This window comes from Pristiophorus japonicus, chromosome 1 (assembly GCF_044704955.1).
Source record: "Pristiophorus japonicus isolate sPriJap1 chromosome 1, sPriJap1.hap1, whole genome shotgun sequence".
Taxonomy (NCBI): domain Eukaryota; kingdom Metazoa; phylum Chordata; class Chondrichthyes; family Pristiophoridae; genus Pristiophorus; species Pristiophorus japonicus.
Genome location: NC_091977.1, coordinates 186,777,103 through 186,804,853, shown reverse-complemented (window position 1 = coordinate 186,804,853; position 27,751 = coordinate 186,777,103). Strand labels below are relative to the sequence as shown.

Below are 27,751 nucleotides of genomic sequence, written 5' to 3'. Positions count from 1 at the left end.
ACCTCTCGAGAATCCAGGGACTTTTGGTAGATTACAACCAATGCATCCACTATCTTTGCAGCCTGTTCTTTTAAGACCCTAGGATGCAGTCCATCAGGTCCAGGGGACTTGTTCACCTTTAATTCCATTATTTTACCGAGTACATTCTCTTTAGTAATAGTGATTGTTTTAAGTTCCTCCCTCCCTATAGCCCCTTGATTATCTATTGGGATGTTTTTAGTGTCTTCTACCATGAAGACCGATACAAAATATTTGTTCAAAGTCGCTGCCATTTCCCTGTTCCTCATTATTAATTCCCCAGTTTCATCCTCTAAGGGACCAATGTTTACTTTAGCTACTCTCTTCCTTTTTATATACTTGTAGAAGCTCTTACTATTTGTTTTTATATTTCTTGCTAGTTTACGTTCATAATCTATCTTCTCTCTATTGTTTTTTTAGTTATCCTTTGCTGGTTTTTAAAATTTCCTAATCCTCTGTCCTCCCACTAATCTTGGCAACTTTGTTTGCCATTGTTTTCAATTTGATACCATCCTTTACTTCACCACGGATGGTTCTCCCTTCTCTTAAAGTATTTCCTTCTCACTCGAATAAAGTTTTGTTGAGAGTTATGAAATAACTCCTTAAATATCTGCCACTGCTTATCAATCTTCTTACACTTTAATCTATTTTCCCAGTCCGCTTTAGCCAACTCTACCTTCATACCTTTGTAATCGCCTTTATTTATGATCAGGATTTTATTTGAGATCCAACTTTCTCACCCTTCAACTGAATTTGAAATTCAACAATGCTATGATCACTCTTTCCTAGAGGATCCTTTGCTTTGCTTTTATTAATCCTGTCTCATTACACAGTATCAGATCCAAGATAGCCTGCTCCGAGGTTGGTTCCGCAACGTACTATTCAAGGCAACCATCCCGGATTCAAGTCAAAGATAGATTTTTAAGCAATAAAGAATTAAGGGTTACGGGGAGAGGGCAGGTAAGTGGAGCTGAGTCCACGACCAGATCAGCCATTATCTTATTGAATGGCGGAGCAGGCTCGAGGGGCTAGATGGCCTGCTCCTGTTCCTAATTCTTATGTTCTTATACACTCTATGAATTCTACCTCAAGGCTACCTTGGCCAATTTGATTTGTCCAATCAATATGAAGATTAAAATGATTATTGCTGTACCTTTCTGACAAGCTTGTATTATTTCTTGATTTATAATCTGTCCAACAGTGTAGCTACTGTGAGGGATCTGTAGACTACACCCACTTCTTCCCCTTATTAATTCGCTTTTTCCACCCAAACTGATTCTACATCTTGATCTTCTGAGCCAATATCATTTCTCACTACACTGATTTCATCCTTTAGTAATGTAGAAACATACAAAATAGGTGCAGGAGCAGGCCATTCAGCCCTTCGAGCCTGCACCACCATTCAATACGATCATGGCTGATCATGCAACTTCAGTACCCCATTCCTGCCTTCTCTCCATACCCCTTGATCCCTTTAGCCGTAAGGGCCACATCTAACTCCTTTTTGAATATATCCAACGAACTGGACTCAACAACTTTCTGTGGTAGAGAATTCCATAGGTTCGCAATTCTCTGGATGAAAACGTTTCTCCTCATCTCGGTCCTATATGGCTTACCCCTTATCCTTAGACTGTGACCCCTGGTTCTGGACTTCCCCAACATCGGGAACATTCTTCCTGCATCTAACCTGTCCAATCCCATCAGAATTTTATATGTTTCTATGAGATCCCCTCATTCTTCAGTGAATATAAGCCTAGTCGATCCAGTCTTTCTTCATATGTCAGTCCTGCCATCGCGGGAATCAGTCTGGTGAACCTTCGCTGCACTCCCTCAATAGCAAGAATGTCCTTCCTCAGATTAGGAGACCAAAACCGCACACAATACTCAAGGTGTGGTTTCACCAAGGCCCTGTATAACTGTGGCAAGACCTCCCTGCCCCTATACTCAAATCTCTCGCTATGAAGGTCAACATGCCATTTGCTTTCTTAACTGCCTGCTGAACCTGCATGCCTACTTTCAATGACTGATGTTGCATGACACCCAGGTCTCCTTGCACCTCACCTTTTACTAATCTGTCACCATTCAGATAATAATCTGCCTTCCTGTTTTTGCCACCAAAGTGGATAACCTCACACTTATCCACATTATACTGCACCTGCCATACATTTGCGCACTCGCCTAACCTGTCCAAGTCACCCTGCAGCCTCTTAGCATCCTCCTCACAGCTCACACTGCACCCAGCTTAGTGTCATCTGCAAACCTGGAGATATTACATTCAATTCCTTTGTCTAAATCATTAATATATATTGTAAATAGCTGGGGTCCCAGCACTGAACCTTGCGGTACTCCACTAGTCACTGCCTGCCATTCTGAAAAGGACCCGTTTATTCCCACTCTTTGCTTCCTGCCTGCCAACCAGTTCTCTATCCACGTCAATACATTACCCCCAATCCCATGTGCCTTAATTTTGCAGAGTTACCTCCACCTCCTTTTACCTTTCTGCCTATCCTTCCAAATTGTCAAATAACCCTGAATATTCAGTTCCCAGCCTTGGTCACCTTGCAACCACGTCTCTGCAATGGCTATCGGATAATACACATTTATATCTATTTGTGCCATCAACTCATCTATCTTGTTATGAATGCTGCGTGCATTCAGATAAAGAGCTTTCAATGTTGTCCTTTTTACCATTTTTCTCTGCTTTGATCCCACTTTCTGATGCACTCTTATGTTTATACACTCTGTCCCTTCCTGTTACACTCTGGTTATCATTTCCCCCACCGCTACCCTGCTCTATTGCCTTCTCCTTGCTCTTTGACTTTTTACATGTCCGCTCACCTGAACCCCCCACTACTTAGTTTACAGCCCTCTCTTCAGCTCTAGTTATTCGAATCGCCAGGATACATCATGGTTTAAGTGAAGCCATTACAAACAGGACAGCTCTCTTTTCACCCACTACTGGTGCCAGTGCCCCATCAACCAAAACCCATTTCTCCCATACCAGTCTTTGAGCCACGTGTTCATCCCTCTGATCTTATTTACCAGTGCAAATTTGCTCGTGGCTCAGGTAGTAAGCCAGAGGTTATTACTTTTGTGGTTCTGATTTTTAATTTAGCCCCTAGCTGCTTATAAGAACATAACAATTAGGAACAGGAGTAGGCCATCTAGCCCCTCGAGCCTGCTCCGCCATTCAAAAAGATCATGGCTGATCTGGCCGTCGACTCAGCTCCACTTACCCGCCCGCTCCCCTTAACCCTTAATTCCCTTATTGGTTAAAAATCTATCTATCTGTGATTTGAATACATTCAATGAGCTAGCCTCAACTGCTTCCTTGGGCAGAGAATTCCACAGATTCACAACCCTCTGGGAGAAGAAATTCCTTCTCAACTTGGTTTTAAATTGGTTCCCCCGTATTTTGAGGCTGTGTCCCCTAGTTCTAGTCTCCCCGACAAGTGGAAACAACCTCTCTGCCTCTGTCTTGTCTATCCCTTTCATTATTTTAAATGTTTCTATAAGATCGCCCCTCATCCTTCTGAACTCCAACGAGTAAACACCCAGTCTACTCAATCTATCATCATAAGGTAACCCCCTCATCTCCGGAATCAGCCGAGTGAATTGTCTCTGTACTCCCTCCAAAGCTAGTATATTCTTTCTTAAGTAAGGTGACCAAAACTGCAGTACTCCAGGTGTAGCCTCACCAATACCCTATACAGTTGCAGCAGGACCTCCCTGCTTTTGTACTCCATCCCTCTCGCAATGAAGGCCAACATTCCATTCGCCTTCCTGATTACCTGCTACACCTGCAAACTAACTTTTTGGGATTCATGCACAAGGACCCCCAGGTCCCTCTGCACCGCAGCATGTTGTAATTTCTCCCCATTCAAATAATATTCTCTTTTACTTTTTTTTTCCCAAAGTGGATGATCTCACATTTTCCGACATTGTATTCCATCTGCCAAACCTTAGCCCATTCGCTTAACCTATCTAAATCTCTTTGCAGCCTCTCTGTGTCCTCTACACTACCCGCTTTTCCACTAATCTTTGTGTCATCTGCAAATTTTGTTACACTACACTCTATCCCGTCTTCCAAGTCATCTATGTATATTGTAAACAGTTGTGGTCCCAGCACCGATCCCTGTGGCACACTCCCTCAGCATGTGGTATACTCCCTCAGCAGAACCGCATTCTTTGTCCTACCTATGTCGTTGGTATCTACGTGGGCCACAACAACTGAATCTTCCCCCTCCCACTCCATGTTCCTCTCCAGCCCAGAGGAGATGACCTTAACCCTGACAACACAGCCTTCGGGACTCACGCTCTCGGCTGCAGAGAACAGTATACTATAACTATACCCCTAACTATACTGTCCCCTACCTACCACATTTCTTTTTACTCCCTCCACTTGAATGGTCCCCCGTACCACGGTGCTGTGGTCAGTTTGCTCATCCTCTGTGCAGACCCTGCCCTCCTCCACACAGGGATCAAGAATCTCGTACCTGTTAGACAAGAGCAAAGGCAAACTATCCCTCCTCGGCATCTTGACTTGTCTGCAGCCTTTGACACGGTTGACCACTATCCTTCTCCAACGTCTCTCCACCATCGTCCAGCTGGGTGGGACTGCACTTGCCTGGTTCCATTCTTATCTATCTAATGGAAGCCAGAGAATCACCTGCAATGGCTTCCCGCCCCCGCATCGTTACCTCTGGTGTCCCCCAAGGATCTATCCTTGGTCCCCTCCTATTTCTCATCTGTTTGTTGCCCCTTGGCGACATCATCTGAAAACACAGTGTCAGTTTCCACATGTACGCTGATGACACCCAGCTCTACCTCACTACCACTTCTCTCGACCCCTCCAAGGTCTCTAAGTTGTCAGACTGCTTGTCCGATATCCAGTTCTGGATGAGCAGAAATTTTCTCCAATTGAATATTGGGAAGACCGAAGCCTTCGGTCCCCGCCACAAACTCCGTTCTCTAGCCACTGACTCCATCCCTCTCCCCAACTTCCACCTGAGGCTGAACCAGACTGTTCTCAACCTTCATGTCATATTTGACCCTGAAATGAGCTTTCGACCTCATATCCGCAGCATAATTAAGACCGACTACTTCCACCTCCATAACAGCGCCCGTCTCCACCCTTGCCTCAGCTCATCCGCTGCTGAAGCCCTATCCATGCCTTTGTTACCTCTAGTCGTGACTATTCCAATGCACTCCTGGTTGGCCTCCCACATTCTACCCTACGTAAACTAGAGGTGATCCAAAACTCGGCTGCCCACGTCCTAACTCGCATCAAGTCCTGCTCCTCCATCACCCCTGTGCTCCCTGACCTACATTGGTTTGCGATTAAGCAAGGCCTCAATTTCAAAATTGTCATCCTTATTTTCAAATCCCTCCATGAACTTGCCCCTCCTTATTTCTGTAATCTCCTCCAACCACCGCCCCCCCCCCTGCCCTTGACGCCCCAAGATGTCTGCGCTCCTTTAATTCTGCCCTCTTGAGCATCCCTGATTATAATTGCTCCACTATTGGTGGCCGTGCCTAGGCCGCAAGCTCTGGTACTCTCTGCCTAAACCTCTCCGCCTCTCTTCCTTCAAGACGCCCCTTAAAACATACCACTTTGACCAAGCTTTTGGTCACCTGCACTAATTTCTATTTATGTGGCTCGGTGTCAAATTTTTTATCTCATAATTCTCCTATAAAGTGCCTTGGGACGTTTTACTATGTTAAAGGCGCCATATAAATACAAACTGTTGTTGTTGCTGCTGTCAATTGACATTTTCAGTGATGTCATTACCAACTTCAGCGTAGCATTGCTCCACCTTTAGCTCTGACAGTCTTTAGCCAAGCAATTCATAAAATCGTGAAACACCACAATTATAAGGTGCTGCACTATTCATGGTAATATGTTTGTGTGTGCTTGTGCATCAATTTGTGAATATTCTTGTGAGGAATGTTAGTCCTTGGAAATGGAACATTTACCATTTTTGAGAGCTCGTGTCAAGCTGAATCAATCCCAGGTCATATACTGCCTAGTTAGATGACGTATCTTCAGGAGCAGTGTACCTCAGTGGAGCTTCCCTTTGCACACCAGTATAATATATTCACATTTCTAATACAAGCCAACCTTAGCCTGTCTGAGTGAGAATTAGGGACTGGATTAATGCCATCCAAACTCATTTTGCGTAGGATCTTTAAAGTCAACATAGAAAGGAGACTTTTATCCTGGAATGGATTTGAACCCAGGTACCAGAGGGGAAAGGCTTGTATCCATTCCATTGAAACACCCAGACACCTATTGTAGCATCTATAATATATATGTAACAACACCAAAAACTGATCATTTATAATATTGGATATTATCAACATTATTTTGTTACTTGCAACATCAGTTGTTCCTCAGGGCAGTGTCCTCGCCCCAATGATCTTCATTTGCTTCATCAGTGACTTTCCCTCCATCATAAGATCAGATATGGGGATATTCACTAGTGATTGCACAGTGTTCAGTTCCATTCGCAACTCCGCAGATAATGAAGCAGTCCGTGCCCGCATGCAGCAAGACCTGGACAGTATTCAGGCTTGAGCTGATAAGTGGCAAGTAACATTCGCACCACACAAGTGCCAGGCAATGACCAGCTCAAACAAGAGCAAGTCTAACCACCTTCCATTGAAGTTCTACATCATTACCATCATCGAATCCCCCACCATCAATATCCTGGGGGTCACCATTGACCAGAAACATAAATACTGTGACTACAAGAGCAGGTCAGAAGATGGGTATTCTGCTGCAAGTGACTCACTTCCTGACTCCCCCAAAGCCTTTCCATCACTGACAAGGCACAAGTCAGGAGTGTGTTGGAATACTCTCCACTTACCTGGATGAGTGCAGCTCCAACACTCAAGAAACTCAACACCATCCAAGACAAAGCAGCCCGCTTGATCAGTACCCCATCCATCACGTTAAACATTCACTCCCTCCACCGGCGCACCGTGGTTGCAGTGTGTACCATCTATAAGATGCACTGCAGCAACTCGCCAAGGCTTCTTCGGTAGCACCTCCCAAACCCGCAACCTTTACCATCTAGAAGGACAAGGTCAGCAGGCACCTGAGAGCACCTTCACATCCAAGTTCCCCTCCAGACCAGCATTATGACTTGGAAATATATCGCCATTCCTTCATCGTCGCTGGGTCAAAATCCTGGAACTCTCAATCTAACAGCACTTATAGGAGTACCTTCACCACATGGACTGCAGCTGTTCAAGAAGGTGGCCCATCACTACCTTCTTGTGGCTCACCACCACCTTCTTGTGGACAATTAGGGATGGGGAATAAATGTTGACAAAATCACGTGAATGATGTGGGAAGATGCTTGACATGGAAATTTCCAAGAAAGGTAAGTAAAGAAAGTTTTTTTAAAAGACAATAATTTAATGCGGCAACCTCATTGGTATATGGTGCCCTCAATTAATTCTTTCTTTCAAATTAAACAAAAACACAATACAAGAGACAAAATCCCTCTTTATTCTTTCAAAGAAGAACTTTTCAATTCTGTAAACTAAAGTAGAATTGAAAATAGCAGTAAGCAATTTACTATTACACAATAGCATGCACAATTGGCTGCTTAATTGAAGGTGTTCTTTGAGGGTCTCACCCGTCAAGCAGCTAAGCTTCAGTGTCATCCCATAATGCTCCTGTGTCCACTGTTACTTAAATAATGTCCATGGAAACAATAACATTTGACTTTTACGATATTTCAGTGTCGTATGTAACACGCCTTTCATGCCATAAAATACAACACCAATCCTTCAATTTACTCCTTTGCAACTTTAAAAAAATGTGAATAATTAAGTAACAATTTGATAAACAGAGTTGGCAGTTTCAGTAACTAAATCTATGGTTAATTAATTTCTATCTCAATTTGTATGTACTTTAACTGAAATGTTAATGTGAGGATGATTTGATAACTGATATATTTGATTCCTTAGATTTACAGGCTTTGATGTCTAATACGCAGTGCTTCGATATAAATAATCTCTGGGGGAAACACGTGCTTTTAATTAAAATACTAGCAGACAAATAGGCTGTACCTTAAAAGAGACATTTTATACCGGGGGGCTCTTTAGACAAAGATAGTAATAAAAGAAGCCAGACTGATGAAGTCTTTGTTTTAAACTAATTTTCCCATGAAATCCTCCATTTGAGAATGATATGTAGGTAGCTGTGTTAACAAAATGTTTCCTATGCATTTAAATCATTGTACAAAGGAAAGTAGGTGGAGATGCCCTGTTTTAGCTCTGTTGGCAGCATAATTATCGTATTCGCACTTAAAAGGGGAGTGAAGTTATTTTATGGTGTGAATGACACTATGCTTTCTTGTTCATGCTGTCAGTCCTTGTGTCGCGAACAGCAATTAACCTGGCACAGAATGCATTTCAGCTGTGTGGCTGATGAAGGACAATCACTTTTATTGACCTCTACAGCAGTTACTGGATTTAAAATAGAATCACAAAAATTCAGACTCAACATTACTTTCTCTTTTTTTAAATATTTTGTAATGTCCAACTGGTTTTGTAATACAGTCAAAATGGTATCTGTTAAATACAGAATTAAGTGGCTGTTGTTTGGAGCTTGAGGATAATTTGTATTTTTAAGAGACATTTTTAGCAATTTGTAGTGTGGCCAGCTTCATCAAAGACGGCTATAATTTTTATATTTGAAAAATGGTAGAATAAATCTATGGATATTAATCTACACTTAAGGAACTGTTATATAGAACAGGATTACAGCTGATGTATGGGCCTCCCTCTGTTGATTGCACTCCATGGTATTAATGCACCACAGAAAAGTGGTCTACAAATTTAGTGAGGTGATTTCCCAAAATAAATGCAGAAAACCAGTGCTCTCTGTTCCACAGCAGAGCCCAGCATCGCTGACACCCAGCTATAAAAATGGAAGACCAATCGCGTTATATGGACTTCACACTCTGCTTAAATAGAAACAGCAAAAAGAGGCAGTGTAAGAGTGCCTATAATATTTAAAGGATATTAATTAGGGTCTGGGACAAATGAAGTGTATTTCATCTGCATGGAAGACCTTTATAATTCACTCAGGATTTAGTGCCACAATCTGTTACCCAATTTTAGTATTCTATACAGTAACCTGATTAAAATAATTAAACGTTGAATAAAATATCAAGATAACAGAATATGTAATATTTGGGTTTGCACATACATATGCTGCATAAATCTAAGTCTGCACTTTATGCTTTTTCTGTCTACATCTTATTTTGCCGTGAAAAAAGATGCATGGTTAATTTCTCCCTTCAAACAAATCAAAAAGAATTTTCTCTTCATTTAGATTAGTTATTTGTTACCGGTTCTATGTCATGGATTTAAAAACGTAATGGATTTCTCCACCACAGTAAGGGTCAGAGCTAATGCATGCTTAGGGTAACTAACCTTGAGAGCCCTGTGGGTCCTTTCAAAAGAAAATGCCATGGTTTCCATGCAGGAGTCAGAGTACAGCCCTCACATGACCTGTGATATTTTGCGGGTCAATGCAGTGCTTGTCAGAGAAGCTATGAATCTCTTGAATTGTAGTGGTCAAGCTATTTTTAAACCTACGTCTTAAGACGATAATGGACATTTGGTCTCTGTATGGTACAGGGAAGTTAGTTTTGACACTGTGGCATCTCCTACATAAAAAGAACTCCGTTAGGATGTAATCTATTACAAGACACTGTCACTGGCTAATTTAAAAAAGGTTGGCTTTAACAAAGGGCATTTAGCTTTTTCCCTGGTCATAGTGCGAGTCAGGGTGGGATTTTTCTATCCCAGTCAAGTAATCTGTTTCCTTTTGGTGCTCTAATATCTGTTTTTATTACTTTACAACCCTTGTCGTACATTTAAGTTTCAGCAGTTCCGTGTACCCTTACTGTTTGATACTGAAAAGTATTTTCTATTGGGTTCAGTGTAATGTGATGATATAGTTGTCTTTAAAGTTAAAATATCCTATTGGAATTTCTACATAGAAATAGTACAAAACAAAAGCCACCAGGAAAAACATTTTGTTCTACCCCAGATTTGTGTTAATTTATTACCCTCCCCCCTCCCCCCCCCCCAGTGCTATTTATATTACTGTCTTCAGTTTCTACCAACTGCAATAGCTAGGAACGAGAAGCAAAAATGAATTTAATTTACAGATTGCAGATTTAGCAAAGTCAATGGGCTGGATTTTTTGCTAATTTGCACCTCGTTTAGCACCCCAGTGGGGCGTTAATTGCTGTTTTTAGCCGTGATACCGAGCATCCAGAATTTAGCGCCCAAAAATTCAGCTAATGGTTTGCGCCGGCACAAAAAATTACCGTCCCGTTCTCCGTTTTCAGCGTGATTATGACGTCAATCGCCTCGGATGGAACTTTCAGCCTTAACGCCTCATTTAATGCCACCCCAGGAAAGACTTGAAAAAAACAGACGGTCCCAGGGTGCAGCAGGCACTATTGGTGGCATATTTAAACGGAGTCTGGAGGCTCTTATATCGCAGTTATCAGTGACTGCTACGGTTGCGTGCAGAACGCTGCGTGAGGCTCCACGTTGTAAACGGCACTTTTATGTGCCGTGACACTTTACTTACTGATATGTCCTTACTATACAGTATAAATGCACACGAGGCCCATATTTGAGAGAAGGTCACTCTGTGACCAGTCACCTTTATTACCAAGACCTCAAGTGATGAAGGGGGGTGGAGCTTCCCCTTTTATACCTGAAAGTCCAGGTTAGGAGTGTCTCCCACAAGTTCACTCCCTTGTGGTCAATGTTCTCAAGGTGAACAACTTAGGTCGCTTATACATGGGTTACAATGATAGTTGAATACATGACATCAGCTCCCCCCCGCAAAAGTCTTATTGGGATCACAGGTTAAGTCTCTCTGGTGGTTTACGCTCCCTTGTAGAGCGCCTGAGTTGGGGCTCCGGTTGTTGGGCGTTGGCCTGAGTGTCTGCTGTTTGCGGTGCCTCAGGCCTGTCCGGACTGCCCACAGTGACTGGGCTCTCCTCCGCTTGGTTCCGATGTTCGGTCACCTGTGGTGAAGTAAACTACATCGTGTTCTACCTCTGCTTCTTCTATGGGGTTGCTGAACCTCCTTTTAGTTTGATCCACGTGTTTGCGGCAGATTTGTCCATTGGTAAGTTTAACTACCAAAACCTTATTCCCCTCTTTGGCAACCACAGTGCCTGCAAGCCATTTGGGCCCTGCAGCTTAATTAAGGACAAAAACAGGGTCATTGACATCAATACATCACGCCCTCGCATTCCTGTCATGGTAGTCACATTGTGACTGATGCCTGCTCTCAACAATTTCTTTCATAGTAGGGTGTATAAGGGATAACCTGGTTTTGAGCGCATTTTCATTAGCAGCTCTGCGGGTGGAACCCCTGTGAGCGAGTGTGGTCGGGATCTATTGGCCAACAGGAGGCATGATAAGCGGTTTTGTAGGGAACCCCCTTGGATTCTGAGCATACCCTGTTTGATTATCTGCACTGCTCGTTCCGCCTGGCCGTTTTGAGGCCGGCTTGAACGGTGCCGTTCTGACATGGTTGATTCCATTGCCTGCCATGAAGTCCTGGAATTCAGTGCTTGTGAAGCACGCGCCATTGTCGCTGACCAAGACATCCGGTAGACCATGGGCGGCGAACATTGCCCGTAGACTTTCTACTGTGGCAGAGGATGTGCTTGAATTTAAAATGGCACACTCAATCCATTTGGAGTAGGCGTCTACTGCAACCAAAAACATTTTTCCTATGAAAGGACCTGGGTAGTCCACATGGATGCGTGACCATGGTTTGGCGGGCCAGGACCAGAGGCTAAGGGGGGCTTCCCTGGGTGCGTTGCCCAGCTGAGCACACACGTTGCACCTGCGAACACAAAGTTCAAGGTCTGCATCTATCCCTGGCCACCAAACGTGTGACCTGGCAATTGCCACCTTCATGACAATGCCCGGGTGCTCATTGTGAAGTTCTCTGATAAACAACTCTCTGCCCCTGTGGGGCATGACTACTCGGTTTCCCCACAGTAGGCAATCGGCCTGAATCGAGAGTTCATCCTTGCACCTATGAAACGGTTTAAATTCCTCAGGGCATGCTCCATACGTGGCTGTCCAGTCCCCATTCAGGACACATTTCTTAACTAAAGACAGTAGCGGGTCTTTATTTGTCCAGATTTTAATCTGACGGGCTGTCACAGGTGAGCCTTCGCTTTCGAAAGCTTCAACAGCCATGACCATCTCAGCATCATGCTCAGTTGCCCCCTTAGTGGTGGCAAGTGGGAGCCTGCTGAGTGCATCGGCACAGTTTTCAGTGCCCGGTCTATGCCGAATTGTGTAGTCATAGGCGGCTAACGTAAGTGCCCATCTCTGTATGCGAGCCGATGCATTCGCATTTATGGCCTTGTTGTCGGCCAAAAGGGACGTTAGGGGTTTGTGATCTGTCTCCAGCTCAAATTTCCTGCCAAACAGGTACTGGTGCATTTTTTTTTTACTGCATATACACATGCTAGCGCTTCCTTTTCTACCATCCCGTAGCCCTTTTCTGCTTGGGACAGACTTCTGGTGGCATAAGCTACCAGCTGTAACTGACCATTGGCTGCAACACACACCCGACCCCATAGGACAACACATCGCACGTTAGAACAAGTTTCTTAAACGGGTCATATAACGTTAACAGTTTGTTGGAGCATAACAAGTTGTGTGCTCTAGCAAAAGCCCTTTCCTGGCTGTCCTCCCAGATCCAATCGCGACCTTTGCGTAGGAGCACGTGTAGCGGCTCTAACAGCGTGCTCAATTTGGGAAGAAAGTTACCAAAATAGTTCAGGAGCCCCAGGAACGAACGCAGCTCCGTCGTGTTATGGGGTCTGGGTGCTCTCTGGATCTCTTTCGTTTTGGACGCAGTGGGTCTGATCCCGTCTGCTGCTACCCTCCTCCCCAGGAATTCTACCTCTGGAGCTAAGAAGACGCACTTCACCTTTTTCAGTTACAGCCCTACCCGGTACAGTCTGCGTAGCACCTCCTCCAGGTTGTGGAGGTGTTCTTAGTATCGCGACCCGTGATGAGGATGTCGTCTTGAAAAACCACCGTCTTTGGAATCGACTTGAGGAGGCTTTCCATATTTCGCTGAAAGATCGCGGTGGCCGAACGAATCCCGAACGGATATCGTTATACTCAAACAACCTCTTGTGTGTCGTGATGGCAGTCAGCTTCTTCGACTCACTCGCCAGCTCCTGGGTCATGTAAGCTGAAGTCAGGTCCAATTTTGAAAAAAGTTTGCCACCGGATAGTGTCGCAAAGAGGTCCTCCGCTCTCGGTAGCGGGTACTGGTCTTGGAGTGACACCCGATTGATGGTGGCCTTGTAATCGCCACATATCCTGACCGACCCATCCGCCTTGAGCACCGGCACGATCAGGCTCGCCCAGTCACTGAATTTGACTGGCGAGATGAGGCCTTCCCTCAGCAGGCGGTCGAATTCGGATTCTATCTTTTCCCGCATCACGTACGGCAACACTCTGGGCTTGTGGTGTACTGGCCTGGCATCCGGGTTTATGTGAATCACTACCTTGGCCCCATGAAAGTGCCGATGCCGGGTTGAAATAATGAGTCAAATTTGTCCAGGACCTGTGAGCATGATACTCGCTCCACAGAAGAAATTGCATTGACATTGCCCCATTTCCAGTTCATGACAGCAAGCCAACTCCTCCCCAGTAGTGCGGGACCGTCCCCCGGGACAATCCAGAGTGGCAACCTGTTCTCCGAATCTTTGTGGGTCACGACTACCGTAGCGTTGCCTAGCACTGGAATGATCTCCTTTGTATATGTCCGTAGCTGTGCGTCAATCGGCAATAATTTTGGCCTCCTGGCCTTGGACACCCACAAACTTTCGAACTGTTTGATACTTATCAGGGACTGGCTGGCCCCCGTGTCTAGCTCCATTAATACTGGGATGCCATTGAGGAGCACTTTCATCATTATCGGTGGCGTCCTGGTTTATAAACTGTATACGTGCTCCACATGAACTCGCTGAACTTCAGCTTCCAGTGATTTCCCCCAGTATTCATTTGGCCTCGTAGGGCTTACATCGGGCTCGTCCTCCTCGTACATCAACCTGGCTGCAGGCTTCCTGCACATAGTGCCAAGTGACCGCTGACGTTGCAGTTTCTGCAGGTATGTTGCTGATACCTGCAAGCTCTGGCTGGGTGTTTGCCTCCACACCTCCAGCATGAGCTGGAGGTCCCGTTGTTGGAAACAAAAGATCCATTACCAGTCGATCGTCTCTGATTGTCTTTGTAACTGTCCTTAAGCGCATCATTAACAGGTGTTGATGGCCCCATTACTGGCCGCATTGTGCATTACGATGGCATGAATCGCCATTCAGCTAGCCATTGTCTCTGTTGAATTCCCCCTTTGGGTTCGACTACATGCTAAGGCATGTCCGATTGCCCTTGTCTGCCTAGAGAACTGTGTGCCACGTTAACAATGTTGACTCCCTGGTCACTTGCCGCATTTGAGCCAAGATTTTTGTCATATATCATTCTGGTCTCTTCCTCCTCTGAGATAAATGTCTGGGCTATCAGACCCACCGCTTCCAAGGTCAAGTCTTTGGTCTCAATCAGTTTCCTGAAAACCCCAGCGTGCCTGATGCCCTCAATAAAAAAGTCTCGCAGCATCTCCGCTCTGCATGTATCTGGGAACTTACATCGGCTCGCCAGTCGCCGGAGATCTGCCACGAAGTCAGGAATGCTTTGCCCTTCTTGCCGCCGGTGCATGTAAAACCGGTGTCTCGCCATGTGCATGCTGCTTGCCGGTTTAAGGTGTTCCCTGATCAACTTACTGAGCTCTTCGAACGTCTTGTCCGCCGGCTTCTCTGGCGCTAGAAGGTTCTTCATCAGGGAGTGTGTTCTGGATCCACAAACCGTCAGGAGATGAGCCCTGCGTTTGTCGGCCGAATCCTGTCCCAACCATTCCCAACACAGTATCTCTCTCTGCTGCTACTGGCCATGCTCGCGTGGTTTAAATCCCAGTTTCTCGTCGCCAATGATATGTCCTTACTATACAGTATAAATGCACACGAGGCTCATACTTCAGACAAGGTCTCTTTGTGACCAGTTACCTTTATTACCAAGACCTCGAGTGATGAAGGTGGGTGAAGCTTCCCCTTTTATACCTGAAAGTCCAGGTTAGGAGTGTCTCCCACAAGTTCACCCCCTTGTGGTCAGTGTTCTCAAGGTGTACAACTTAGGTCAGCTTATACATGGGTTACAATGATAGTTGAATACATGACACTTACAAGGTCAGTGAAAGATTTCAATGGGGGCAATACTAGTTCACCAGCGTATCATGCTGGTTGTTATTGGCATGTGGCTTCATACTGGAAGAAGGGTTTCTAACCATGTTGGGCCACAGATTCGAAGAAGTCGCAGACATATGGGGAGGAGACCTTACCCCCCACGGGTTTACAGGGAACATTGCTCATACTGCCACATCTCTGAGGCGCAGTGCATTAGAAGGCTGCGCTTGCGAAAAAAATGTTGACAGAGATATGCTAGCTCCTACAGGCAGACCTACAGCCTACCAGCGCCAACTGGACTGTGTTGCCCATCGAGGTAAAGGTGACTGTGGCGATGGCCTTCTATGCTTCCGGCTCCTTCCAGGCAACAGCAGGGAACATTCGCAGCATGCAGCACATTGCTGCATTCGCCAGGTTACAAGGGCATTGTACGCACGCAGAATGGACTTCATAAAGTTGCCAATGAGCGGGGACAGTCAGAATGAGAGGGCTTTCGGTTTTGAAAAAATTGTAGGCTTCCCCAAGGTTTAAGGATCCATTGACTGCACACACACTGCCTTGCGAGCACCATTACACAATGCAAACGTCTTCAGAAATCGAAAGGGATACCACTCCCTAAATGAACAGCTAGTCTGCAACCACACACAGTGCATCCTCACAGTGAATGCCTGCTATCCAGGGAACGTACGTGATGCTTCCATCTTGCGTGAGAGCAGTATGTCACAAATGTTTCAGTGATAAAGACAAGGGCAGGGCTGACTGATCGGGGACAAAGTTTACGGTTTGGCCACCTGGCTCATGACCCCCCTCCGGAACCCCGCCACAGAAGCCAAGCAGCGCTACAGTGACAGCCATGCAGGTACCTGCAACATCATCGAACAGACAGTTGGCATGCTCAAGCAGTGCTTCTGATGCCTGGACCGCTCTGGAGGCAGCCTTCAATACTCCCCTCAACTGGTCTCCGGATTCATTGTCGTATGCTGCATGCTACACAACTTGGCCATCATAAGGAGCCAGGCATTGCCAGTGGGGATTGCAGGACCACCTCAGGCGGAGGAGGAAGAGGAAGACGAGCCTGGCAAGAAACCCATTACGGATCCATCACAACCACAGGGGAAGCAGCGTGGAGATGCGGCCGTAGCAAGAGCCTTACGTCGCCAGCTCATCATTGACCGGTTTGCTTCAATGGGGAAGGTGGGGTTACAGCTTTTACTCGTGACTCTGTGCCACCATGACGGCTTATCTATACTGAATTCTGCAATGAGACACAAGTCACCAATGGCAACGGTGCATGAAGCATTCTAATGAACATCAATAATGAACAATGACCCCTCCCCTCCCTCCAACCATCCAAAATGATACAATGATAACTAAATAAACATAAAAATGCTTCCTGCAGCAAGTCAATGCAAACGACTCAATTTCTTAAGATACAACAAGATCAGCGTTTCCACATGAGGTGAAACTTGTGCCAGGGCTTAATGGCTGTTAGCCACACTTCCTGCCCCTCCCCTTCCCCTCTCACACATGCTGCTCCTCCTCAATGAGGCCTCAGTGTCTACAGCAAGGCTGCTAGAGGGCTGCTGTGTTGGGGGGAGCAGACAATGCAGATGGCATCTGAGGACGCCTTGGACTAGCTTTTGGCCTGGAAGACCCAGCCATGGATTGCTGCGCCTCATCATTGGCAGAAACAGTCATTGGCGGCTGGGGTGTCAACCATGTAGGGTGCATGGTTGGTGAGTCAGTGGTGGGAGCTGGAATACTGACATCTTGAGGAAGGACAGCACCTTCCATTTCCTGGGAGCCACTGACTCTCCGACGGGGCTGGGCCTCAGCATCCAGAGCACAATGTGTCTCCACAACTTGCTGGTCTGCTTCAGCACCATCCCTTCCCTGTTGGACAGTGGGGAATGCAGAGAGGATGGCAGCAGTCATCAACCACATCACATCATCAAGCTGAAGTGTAGCTTGTGCCTGCGATTCATGTGATGCTACGACGTGCTCAAGGGCATACGCCACACACTCTGGAACTCCACTGTCGCTGCTTGAGGCCACCAGCCTCTGTGTGTGGCCAATGATGGCCTCGCTGGAGTCCTGTGTCACATTGGCAATCCGTGACGCTGCCTCCGCAATAGTCGCAGTGAACTTGTCGATGCTCTCTGGGATCCATCCCAATGCATCCATAAGCTCGCGGTGCATTCCTGTGTTTTCCCTGGACATTTCCACCAAGTCCAGTTTTATGTTTGCCTGTCATTGAGCAGACCGACTTTTCCGACTCACCCTCCGGAGAGCTAGCCTGCGAGATTGCCTCTCTTACTGCGTTGCTGTAAGCGACTGGAGCCAGGAGCCTCGGAGGACTCAAACATTTCATTGCCGCCAGATGACGAGTGTGAAGACGGGGCAACTGGAGGGCTCTGTGGCTCAGTGATGTTCATTGTCTCCGCTGCCTCGTCATCACTGCCATGGCCAGATGTCGATGCGACCCGGGAAGGCTAATGCGATTGTGGCTGATCTTCTACAAGCACAAATACAAATATGTGTGGTTAGCAGCAGGGGAGGGGGCAGGGTGACATGAGGAATGTGGTATTTTACATGTTCATTTGAAGGGCTACCGCCACTTCATTATACAACTCCATGCGCCCTATCCATTTACATATCCTCACTACCCGAAGGGGGCTCAACATCGTCCCTGGCAACTGCCCAAGCTGCTACTCCAATTTGGGCTGACACCCATTCTTCAACATCATTCAGTTCCAGTATTTGAGGCGGCCCCCGCTTGTGTGCAGCTGCTCCCTCCTGTTGTGGGAGTGCTTCGATTGCAAAGAAGAAAATAGGAAGGGTCCAGAAAGTGATTCTCTCCTGTTGTGGCACATATGGCTACCATAGTACAACAGGTGAGACTGTGTGAATGTTCCAGTGGCTTCTGTTCAATCTGTTTTGATGCTGCATGAGCTTCGTGAGCGATTGCTAGGAGGTGAGAGGGATATAACCTCTGCAGGTGATCTTTCTGGAAGCCATAGCAGCAGTGGGAGTATATTGCAAAGAAGGATGTTAAATTAGTGAGTTCATGTGCATCAATCATTAGAAGGCAATGGGTGCAGAAGTAAGCCTTCATCTTTTTCCTGCATTGTGAAACCCACCCCACAGATAGCAAGATTTTTAAGAGGGACCATATGCATGAAAGACATCACACAGTGTGTGAGATTCATGTTAGAAGGAAAAGAGGCATACATAAATGTGAATGGTACTCACCCTGACGAATCTAGGAAGGTTGTTGAACTTTTTCCGAGTGCCAGTTCTGGGCACAGCGTCTGCAGCAGAGAACTTCTGCGCTATGTTCCTCCACAGCCTCTTAAACACAGTTGGGAGTGGTCTGGCTCCCCCAGCAAGATGGGGTGAGGACCACCTTCTCTCCAATGCGTTGACTAAGATCTCACTTGCCTCATTACTGAAGCGCCTGGCACATTGCCTTCCCTCCTGCTTCTCCATCTTTGCTGAAGTGGATCAGATTATATGCGCATGCACGCAGGAAGCTGCCACCCTCTGCATTAACATTTGCGACCGAGAAAAAATAAACATTGTGCAAAATGGCCGCTTCCATAACAACACAAGTTTTGGCTCGGGCGCACAAAGTCATTGTGCAATGCCTGACTTAATGCCAATGCTCCTCCAACTTTTTCGCTGAAGCTTGGAGACAAAGGCACAAACTATTTTCAAGCGCTAACTTTAACGCCCTGCCGCAATTAACACCCCGAAATCCAAAAAGCCCAAAATCTAAGCCCAATGTTCCAGAGCATGGTCCATGGTCAATTCTAAAGTGTTAATGAACACAAGCCACCGTCCTTGCTGTGTTGTGCACCTCAATTCTTTTTTTCGTCCTCTCTTTTTCTCCTTTTCTCCCATTTGTTTTCTCTCATCTGAAGATGTTAATCTCTTGTTGGTTGTATTGCACCGCAGGAGACTGACTCAAATGCTTTGCCCAAGTAGCCATTCTTCCTGTTCTATATAAGTCAGCTACTCACTGTCTTAGTCAACTTGAGCTACTGGGGAGTTGCCATTTTTCTGTGACTGTTATAAACAGGAATACACTCCAGCCTAGAAATTTGGGTCATTTGAGCTCCTCGGGGCGCAGCACCGCAAACGGCTCCTGTGAAATTCTGCCGGAGTTTAGCGGCGGTGTTCACCCGTATGCAGAATGTCCCACCTCCCGGATGTTACTGCCCCCAAATGGGACGCAACGCAATTTCACCCCGTCTGTATTTTAAATAATTTCTTTCCCACACCAACAGCCATTCGTATAGATTCATATTTCAGGGAGTGAATGGATACAAGGTTCATAAGCCAACATTTTAAAACAGTTTCTGAACGTATCTGTAAAATCAGAGGAGGCATCAAAGAGATTTCAGACATTTCCTTATTTCAGCCATGAAATCAGGAGCAGGCACTGAACAGACATCCATCACTTTCCCTCAATGTGGAAGGAAATCCACACGCACAACTAGTTAACTACTTATAAACAGAATTAAGGAGGTGCAAAATGAAAATGGAGAGGGAACAAAAATAATAATTAGCTAATTACATCAACTTAAAAATTGTTACTGCATGTAAATGAAGATTAAATGGAGCTCATTGCAATTGCAGAGGTACAAGCGAAAAACACATTATTTGCTTCTGTGTTGCAGGCTACACCACTGGCATATAATTTCGCTGAATTGTTTCTGTTCAGAGTGAAACACATATAACCCAGACACGATCCCAGCATTAACTGTATTAACGTGCAATAGTACGAGAATGCTTCAAGGCAAAATAATAAAAAATAAAGAAGCCAATAAATTGGTTTACACAGCCTATTACATTCAGGGTTAAATAACAGGTGTGTAAAGCTGCTAGAGCTTTTCTCCTCTTTGTCCTGTACAATTCTATATTTATGGCAAAATGTTAACCCTCCCCATCCGTGCTCTACAAGTGTATAACTTTCCTGTCATTTCCCTTCAGTCAGAGAAATCTCCCACCGCATTGATTTTTTTCCTCCAATTCTTTGACAGGAAATTCATTCTCTTATAGCATGGAAGCAAACATTGATGGTGGATGGGGGAGAAGGAGTTTCCTGTGTGAATGCAGCTTTTGAATTGGTCTGGGTACATGACTGGAGACCCTGGGGGTAAGAGTCAGAAGTGTATTGATGTTTGGAGTAATTAAGAGGAAAATTGCTGCTTTTGTTTGATATAGCTCGCCAGGTGTCTCTAGCCTCATTCTGCTAACAGTACCACTTCCTACGCAAGCCACAACATAACCTCACAAAGGATAAATTGGCTAACATATCTCAGTTGATCCTATTAAAATGTTAGTAACCAGTGGAAGAAAAACGGCAAAAGATTGATTACAAAATTAATAAATGGTTTGCAGCTCAATAATTGACTAAATTATCCATGGAATCCCAAATCAATCTGCAAATGAAACCCTGTACTTAAAATAAGATGATAAAAAAGGTAACAAAAAATGCAATCATTAATGGTTAATTTTCATGGCTGAGTAAAAGTATAATAAGCAACTCCTTCCAGACAAAGTGCATCAGTCATCAGCAACCATCAATCTGCAATTCAGAAAGAACCCAAAACAATGCTAAATTTTCCAAAAGAAGAAATAACATGGAACTATTTGAACAATTTTAACTGCATTTAATTATTTTATTGTGTTATCAGCTCCATGAGATAATTAAGTTTATATTGGCCCAGAAATCCTGGTCAGCTGCTTCCCGCGGGCGATAGGGTAAAAAAACGTAAAAAAGAAGCGCACTTACCTGAAGCTGCTACGCCCACGCGAGTTCGCGGTCCTGAGGCCTCCACTGACTGAGTGTCGGAGCGCATGCACGTCAGGACGTGCGCAGGGCTGGAGCTGCAGTCTCGTGGCTCTGGGCAGCCAATCAGATAAAGTATGTTCTCATTCATAATAATGGGAACTCTAAGTTCGAGTTCCCATTATTATGAATGAGAAACCCCCCCAAACACACACATTAATAAAAAATAGAAAAAATACACTACATATTTAACATTAATTTAAATTAAAGTTATTTATGTATTATTAAAAATATATTTTTCCAATTTAAAAAAATAAGTTTTTTTAATTATGCTTTAAAATAAATTTAACGTAGTGGGCAGGGGTTTTAAAAATAAAATGTGTTTTTTTAATTTTCTTTTTTATGATTTAAGAGTGTTTTAAAACACTTACGCCTGTAAACGTAATTTATGCGCCTGTTTTATCAGGCGCAAACATTTTCAGGACATTTGCTGGGCAAGATATGGGTAAATACCACGATCTTGCCCATGCAAATGTGTCCTGGCTGCCGAGCTATGGAAGATCTGTTAAGCTCCAGTCTGACAGATCAGAAAAGCTGGTTTTCAGTGCATGCCTTCCCAGGTCCGTACACACTCAGTACGGACCGGGGAGGCCGGTGTTTCTGCCACAATGTCTATGTCTATTAGACCATATTTTGTTGCAGAATTCCATTGTTACTTTATTTCTCAGAATTCATAATTACACACAGCATAGTGGAAGCTGATGCTCTTCCGTGGAAGCTTAATTTACTTACAGACTAACATATTTGGTTAGAAAGATGTATTGAAGAGACCATTTAGGGCTCATTCATTTATGTGAGGTTAACTTCAACATGTTTTATTTTAGCAAAACCAAATAAAAAATGATTTCATAGCCAATATAAGCCAAGCATTGACCAGGGAAAGAACCAAACAAGCAATGTCTCTTTATTGTTCTGAAACCAGACGTCTACCACATAAAACATTTCTGGTCCTTGCCATAAGTACTAACTGGTAATCCTATACCTCGGGAGCCTCTTATCAACAAAGGCAGACATTCAACATCGCCTCCAGTGCACCAGTGCAGCCTTCGGCCGCCTGAGGAAAAGAGTGTTCGAAGACCAGGCCCTTAAACCTACCACCAAGCTCATGGTCTACAGGGCTGTAGTAATACCCACTCTCCTGTATGGATCAGAGACATGGATGATGTACAGAAGCAACATCAAGTCGCTGGAGATATATCACCAACGATGTCTCCTCAAGATCCTGCAAATCCCCTGGGAGGACAGGTGCACCAACCTCAGTGTCCTCGCCCAGGCTAACATCCCCAGCATTGAAGCACTGACCACACTCGATCAGCTTCGCTGGGCAGGCCACATAGTTCGCATGCCAGACACAAGACTCCCGAAACAATTGCTCTACACGGAGCTCCTTCACGGCAAATGAACCAAAGGTGGGCAGTGGAAACTTTACAAGGACACCCTCAAAGCCTCCCTGGTGAAGTGCGACATCACCACTGACACCTGGGAGTCCCTGGCTGAAGACCGCCCTAGGTGGAGAAAGTGCATCCAGGAGAGCGTTGAGCTCTTCAAATTTCAACACCGCGAGCGTGAAGAGGTCAGGCGTGGGCAGCGGAAAGAGTGTGTGGTAAATCAGTCTCACCCCCCCTTCCCCCGACAAATGTCTGTCCCACCTGTGACAGGGTCTGTGGCTCTCGTATTGGACTGTTCAGCCACAAAAGAACTCACTTTAGGAGTAGAAGCAAGTCTTCCTCGATTCCGAGGGACTGCCTATGATGATGATGAACTAACTGGTATTGTGCATGTACTCTGTAATTCTGGTTAAGGGCTCTAGTTGTTACTTTATTAAGTTCAGTTGTAATGCAAGTTGGTAATAGCGGGATTTCACAGTGAACTCCTGTTTTGTGTCAGTTGCTTTCTGTACACTTTTCAAGTATACGGAACAGTGCAGACTATCAGTTGGTAGTATCCCTACCTCGATCCAGATGCCTATATTGGTTCCCAAACGGCTCTTATCAAAGTCACAAATGTCATTCTATGTGACTGTGATAATGGTAAACTATCCCTCCTCGACCTGTCTGCAGCCTTTGACACAGTTGACCACACCATTCTCCAAAGCCTCTCCCTCGTCTTTCTGGGTGGGACTGCACTCGCTTGGTTCCATTCTTATCTATCTAATCGTAGCCAGACAATCTCCTGCAATGGCTTCTCTTCCCGCACTGTTACCTCTGGTATCCCACAAGGATCTATCCTTGGACCCTCTCCTAATTCCCACCTACACGCTGCCCACGGCAACATCATCTGAAAGCATAGCTTCAGTTTCCATATGTATGCTGATGACATTCAACTATACCTCACCACCACCTTCTCGACCCCTCCACTGTCTCTAAATTGTCATACTGCTTGTCCAACATCCAGTACTGGATGAGCAGAAATTTCCTCCAACTAAATATTGGGAGGACTGAAGCCATTGTCTTCGGTCTTTGCCACAAACTCCGTTCCCTAGTCATCCCTCTCCCTGGCAACTGTCTGAGGCTGAACCGACTGTTCGCAACCTTGGTGTCGTATTTGACCCCGAGATGAGCTTTGACCACATATCTGTGCTATCACTTAGACCTCCTATTTCCATCTCCAGAATATTGCCGACTCCAGCCCTGCCTCAGATCATTTGCCAGCCTCCCACCTTGCACCTTCCTTGCACACTTGAGCTCATCCAAAACTCTCTGTATCCTAACTCACACCAAGTCCTGTTCACCCATCACCCCTGTGCTCGCTCACCTACATTGGCTCTTCGTTTAGCAATATCTCGTTTTAAATTTCTCATCCTTGTTTCAAAATCCCTCCATGGCCTCGCCCCTCCCTATCTCTCCTCCAGCTCTACAGCCGTCCGAAATATCTGTATTCCTCCAATTCTGGCCCTTTGAGCATTCCAATTTTAATCGCTCCACCGGGTTGGGGGCGGGGGGGGAAGTGGGACAGTGTTTAGGCTCAGCCCCATGCAGTGTGCATGCACAGAATGACTCATCAAAGTTCGTGCAAGTATTCACTCCGAATAATCTTTATCAACCCAGTGATTACTCAACAGCAATTGGACTTAGTGGCTTTAAAAGGACAAACATCTACATTTCACAAGCCATAATGCTTCTGACCTTATAAAACAATACATCCTCAAAGAACAACAGAAAAGAGCTAGAAACACTCAGCAGGTCAGACTTCATCTATGGAGAGAATAGACAAGTAAATACTGCAGGCGTATACTTTTCATCTGAAGTGGATAAAAATTACATATGAATGGCATTTAAAAAGGAACAAAACTATAGGAAGGGAAAATACATACTCACATACGTAGAATGACCTGTGGTGATGGCCAAATCGCTGAATTAATAAATAAGACAATAGGGAGAAGCATAATGAAATAATTTAAAAACATTAAAGAGATACAAAGAACATGCAAATAGCTGAGGCGATGGGAGGGTTCAGCAGGTTTGAAATGGAAGAAGCTGGCAACATGGAAGAGGAACTAGTGGCTAAAGGAGGAAAAAAAACAAGCAGTCAGCAAAGGGAGAGAGTTTCAAGTGGGAGGATTCCAGCTCACTTTAACCCCTGAAAGCTGTGGGAGTGAGCAGGAGTGTTGTATGAGATAATATTGTACTGGGCCACAACAGACACTCTCAAGTGCTGCAATTGGCCCATCAGCTATCTGATAGGTAGCCCTGTCTAGACTTTCATTCTTTGTTTACATCCTAACATCCTATTGTACCAAAGGTTAACTTAGAAAATGCTGTTCAATATTTAGAACATAAGAAATAGGAACAGGAGTAAGCCATACGGCCCCTCGAGCCTGTTCTGCCATTCAATAAGATCATGGACTCAGCTCCACTTCCCAGTCCGCTCCCCATTACCCCTTATCCCCTTATCGATTAAGAAACCGTTTATTTCTGTCTTAAATTTATTCAATGTCTCAGCTTCCACAGCTCTCGGAGGCAGCGAATTCCACAGATTCACAACCCTCTGAGAGAAGAAATTTCTCCTCATCTCTGTTTTAAATGGGCAGCCCCTTATTCTAAGATCGTGCCCTCCAGTTCGAGTCTCCCCCATCAGTGGAAACATCCTCTCTGCATCCACCTAGTCAAGCCCCTTCATAATCTTATACGTCTCGATAAGATCATCTCTCTTTCTTCTGAATTCCAATGAGTAGAGGCCCAACCTACTCAACCTTTCCTCATAAGTTAACCCCCTCATCCCCGGAATCGACCTTGTGAGCCTTCTCTGAACTGCCTCCAAAGCAAGTATATCCTTTTGTAAATATGGAAACCAAAACTGCACACCGTATTCCAGGTGTGGCCTCACCAATATCCTGTACAACTGTAGCAAGACTTCCCTGCTTTTATACTCCATCCCCTTTGCAATAAAGGCCAAGATACCATTGGCCTTCCTGATCACTTACTGTACCTGCATACTATCCTTTTGTGTTTCATGCACAAGTACCCCCAGGTCCCGCTGTACTGCGGCACTTTGCAATCTTTCTCCATTTAAATAACAACTTGCTCTTTCATTTTTTCTGCCAAAGTGCATGACCTTACACTTTCCAACATTATACTCCATCTGCCAAATTTTTGCCCACTCATTTAGCCTGTCTATGTCCTTTTTCAGATTTTTTGTGTCCTCCTCACTCATTGCTTTTCCTCCCATCTTTGTATCGTCAGCAAACTTGGCTACGTTACACTCAGTCCCTTCTTCCAAGTCGTTAATATAGATTATAAATAGTTGGGGTCCCAGCACTGATCCCTGTGGCACCCCACTAGTTACTAGTTGTCAACCAGAGAATGAACCATTTATCCCAACTCTCTGTTCTCTTAGTTAGCCAATGCTCTATCCATGCTAATATATTACCCCCAACCCCGTGAACTTTTATCTTGTGCAGTAACCTTGTATGTGGCACCTTGTCAAATGCCTTCTGGAAGTCCAAATACACCGCATCCACTGGTTCCCCTTCATCCACCCTGTTCGTTACATCCTCAAAGAACTCCAGTAAATTTGTCAAACATGACTTCCCCTTCATAAATCCATGCTGACTCTGCCTGACTGAATTTTGCTTTTCCAAATGTCCTGCTACTGCTTCTTTAATAATGGACTCCAACATTTTCCCAACCACAGATGTTCGGCTAACTGGTCTATAGTTTCCTGCTTTTTGTCTGTCTCCTTTTTTAATTAGGGGCAGTACATTTGCAGTTTTCCAATCTGCTGGGACCTCCCCAGAATCCAGGGAATTTTGGTAAATTACAACCAATGCATCCACAATTCCTGCCGCTACTTCTCAAGACCCTAGGATGCAAGCCATCAGGTCCAGGAGATTTATCTGCCTTTAGTCCCATTATCTTACTGAGTACCAGCTCCTTTGTGACTGTGATTGTGTTAAGTTCCTCCCGTTCTATAGCCCCTAGACTATCCACTGTCGGAATATTGTTAGTGACCTCTACCTTAAAGACTGAAACAAAATATCTGTTTAGAGTTTCTGTCATCGCCATGTTCCCCATTACTAATTCCCCGGTCTCGTCCTCTAAGGGACCAACATTTACCTTAGCCAATCTTTTCCTTTTTATATACCTATCTGTTTTTATATTTTGCGCTAGGTTACTTTCATAATCAATTACTTTCTTAATCATTTTTTTAGTCGTTCTTTGCTGGCTTTTAAAAGCTTCCCAGTTTTCTGTCCTCCCACTAGTTTTGGACACTTTGTGTGCCCTTGTTTTTAATTGGATACTGATATATCCTTACTATACAGTATAAATGCACACAAGGCCCATACTTGAGATGAGGTCACTCTGTGACCAGTTGCCTTCATTACCAAGACCTCAAGTGATGTAGGTGGGTGGAGCTTCCCCTTTTATATCTGAAAGTCCAGGTTAAGAGTGTCTCCCACAAATTCACCCCTTATGGTCAATGTTCTCAAGGTGTACAACTTAGGTCAGCTTATACATGGGTTACAATGATAGTTGAATACATGACAGATACCGTCCTTTATTTCTTTAATTAGCCACGGATGGCTATCTTTTCTCTTACATCCTTTCCTCCTCACTGGAATATATTTTTCCTGAGAGTTGTGAAATATCTCCTTAAATGTACACCACTGTTCATCAACCGTCCTACACGTTAATATATTTTCCCAGTCCACTTTAGCCCTCATAACTTCATAGTCTCCTTTATTTAAGCTTAGTACACTGGCTAGAGATCCAACTTTCTCACCCTCCATCTGAATTTGAAATTTAATCATTCTATGATCGCATATTCCGAGGGGATCATTTACTAGGAGATTGTTTATTAATCCTGTCTCATTACACAGGACCAGATCTAAGATAGCCTGCCCCCTGGTTGGTTCCGTTACACACTGCTCAAGGAACCCATCCCTTATGCACTCTATGAACTTCTCCTCAAGGCTACCCTGGCCAATTTGATTTGTCCAATCAATATGAAGGTTAAAATCACCCATGATTATTGCTGTTCCCTTTTTACAAGCCCCCACTATTTCCTGGTTTATGCTCCGACCAACAGAGTTGCTACTGTTAGGGGCCTA

The 27,751-nt window shown here is 44.9% G+C and overlaps 1 protein-coding gene across 4 annotated transcripts in view; it reads left to right on the top strand.

Moving 5' to 3' along the window:
* xrcc4 (X-ray repair complementing defective repair in Chinese hamster cells 4) overlaps nucleotides 1–27,751 on the top strand; it is a 691,243-nt gene that overhangs the window by 470,236 nt on the left and 193,256 nt on the right. Inside the window, exon 7 of one of the 4 annotated variants that reach the window (XM_070885508.1) lies at nucleotides 20,390–20,505. The exons of the other annotated variants lie outside the window; for them this stretch is intronic. Within the exon in view, the coding sequence (XP_070741609.1) occupies nucleotides 20,390–20,472 (83 nt within the window). The 3' untranslated portion in view covers nucleotides 20,473–20,505. The remainder of the gene's footprint in view (nucleotides 1–20,389; nucleotides 20,506–27,751) is intronic. 4 annotated transcript variants of the gene reach the window in all.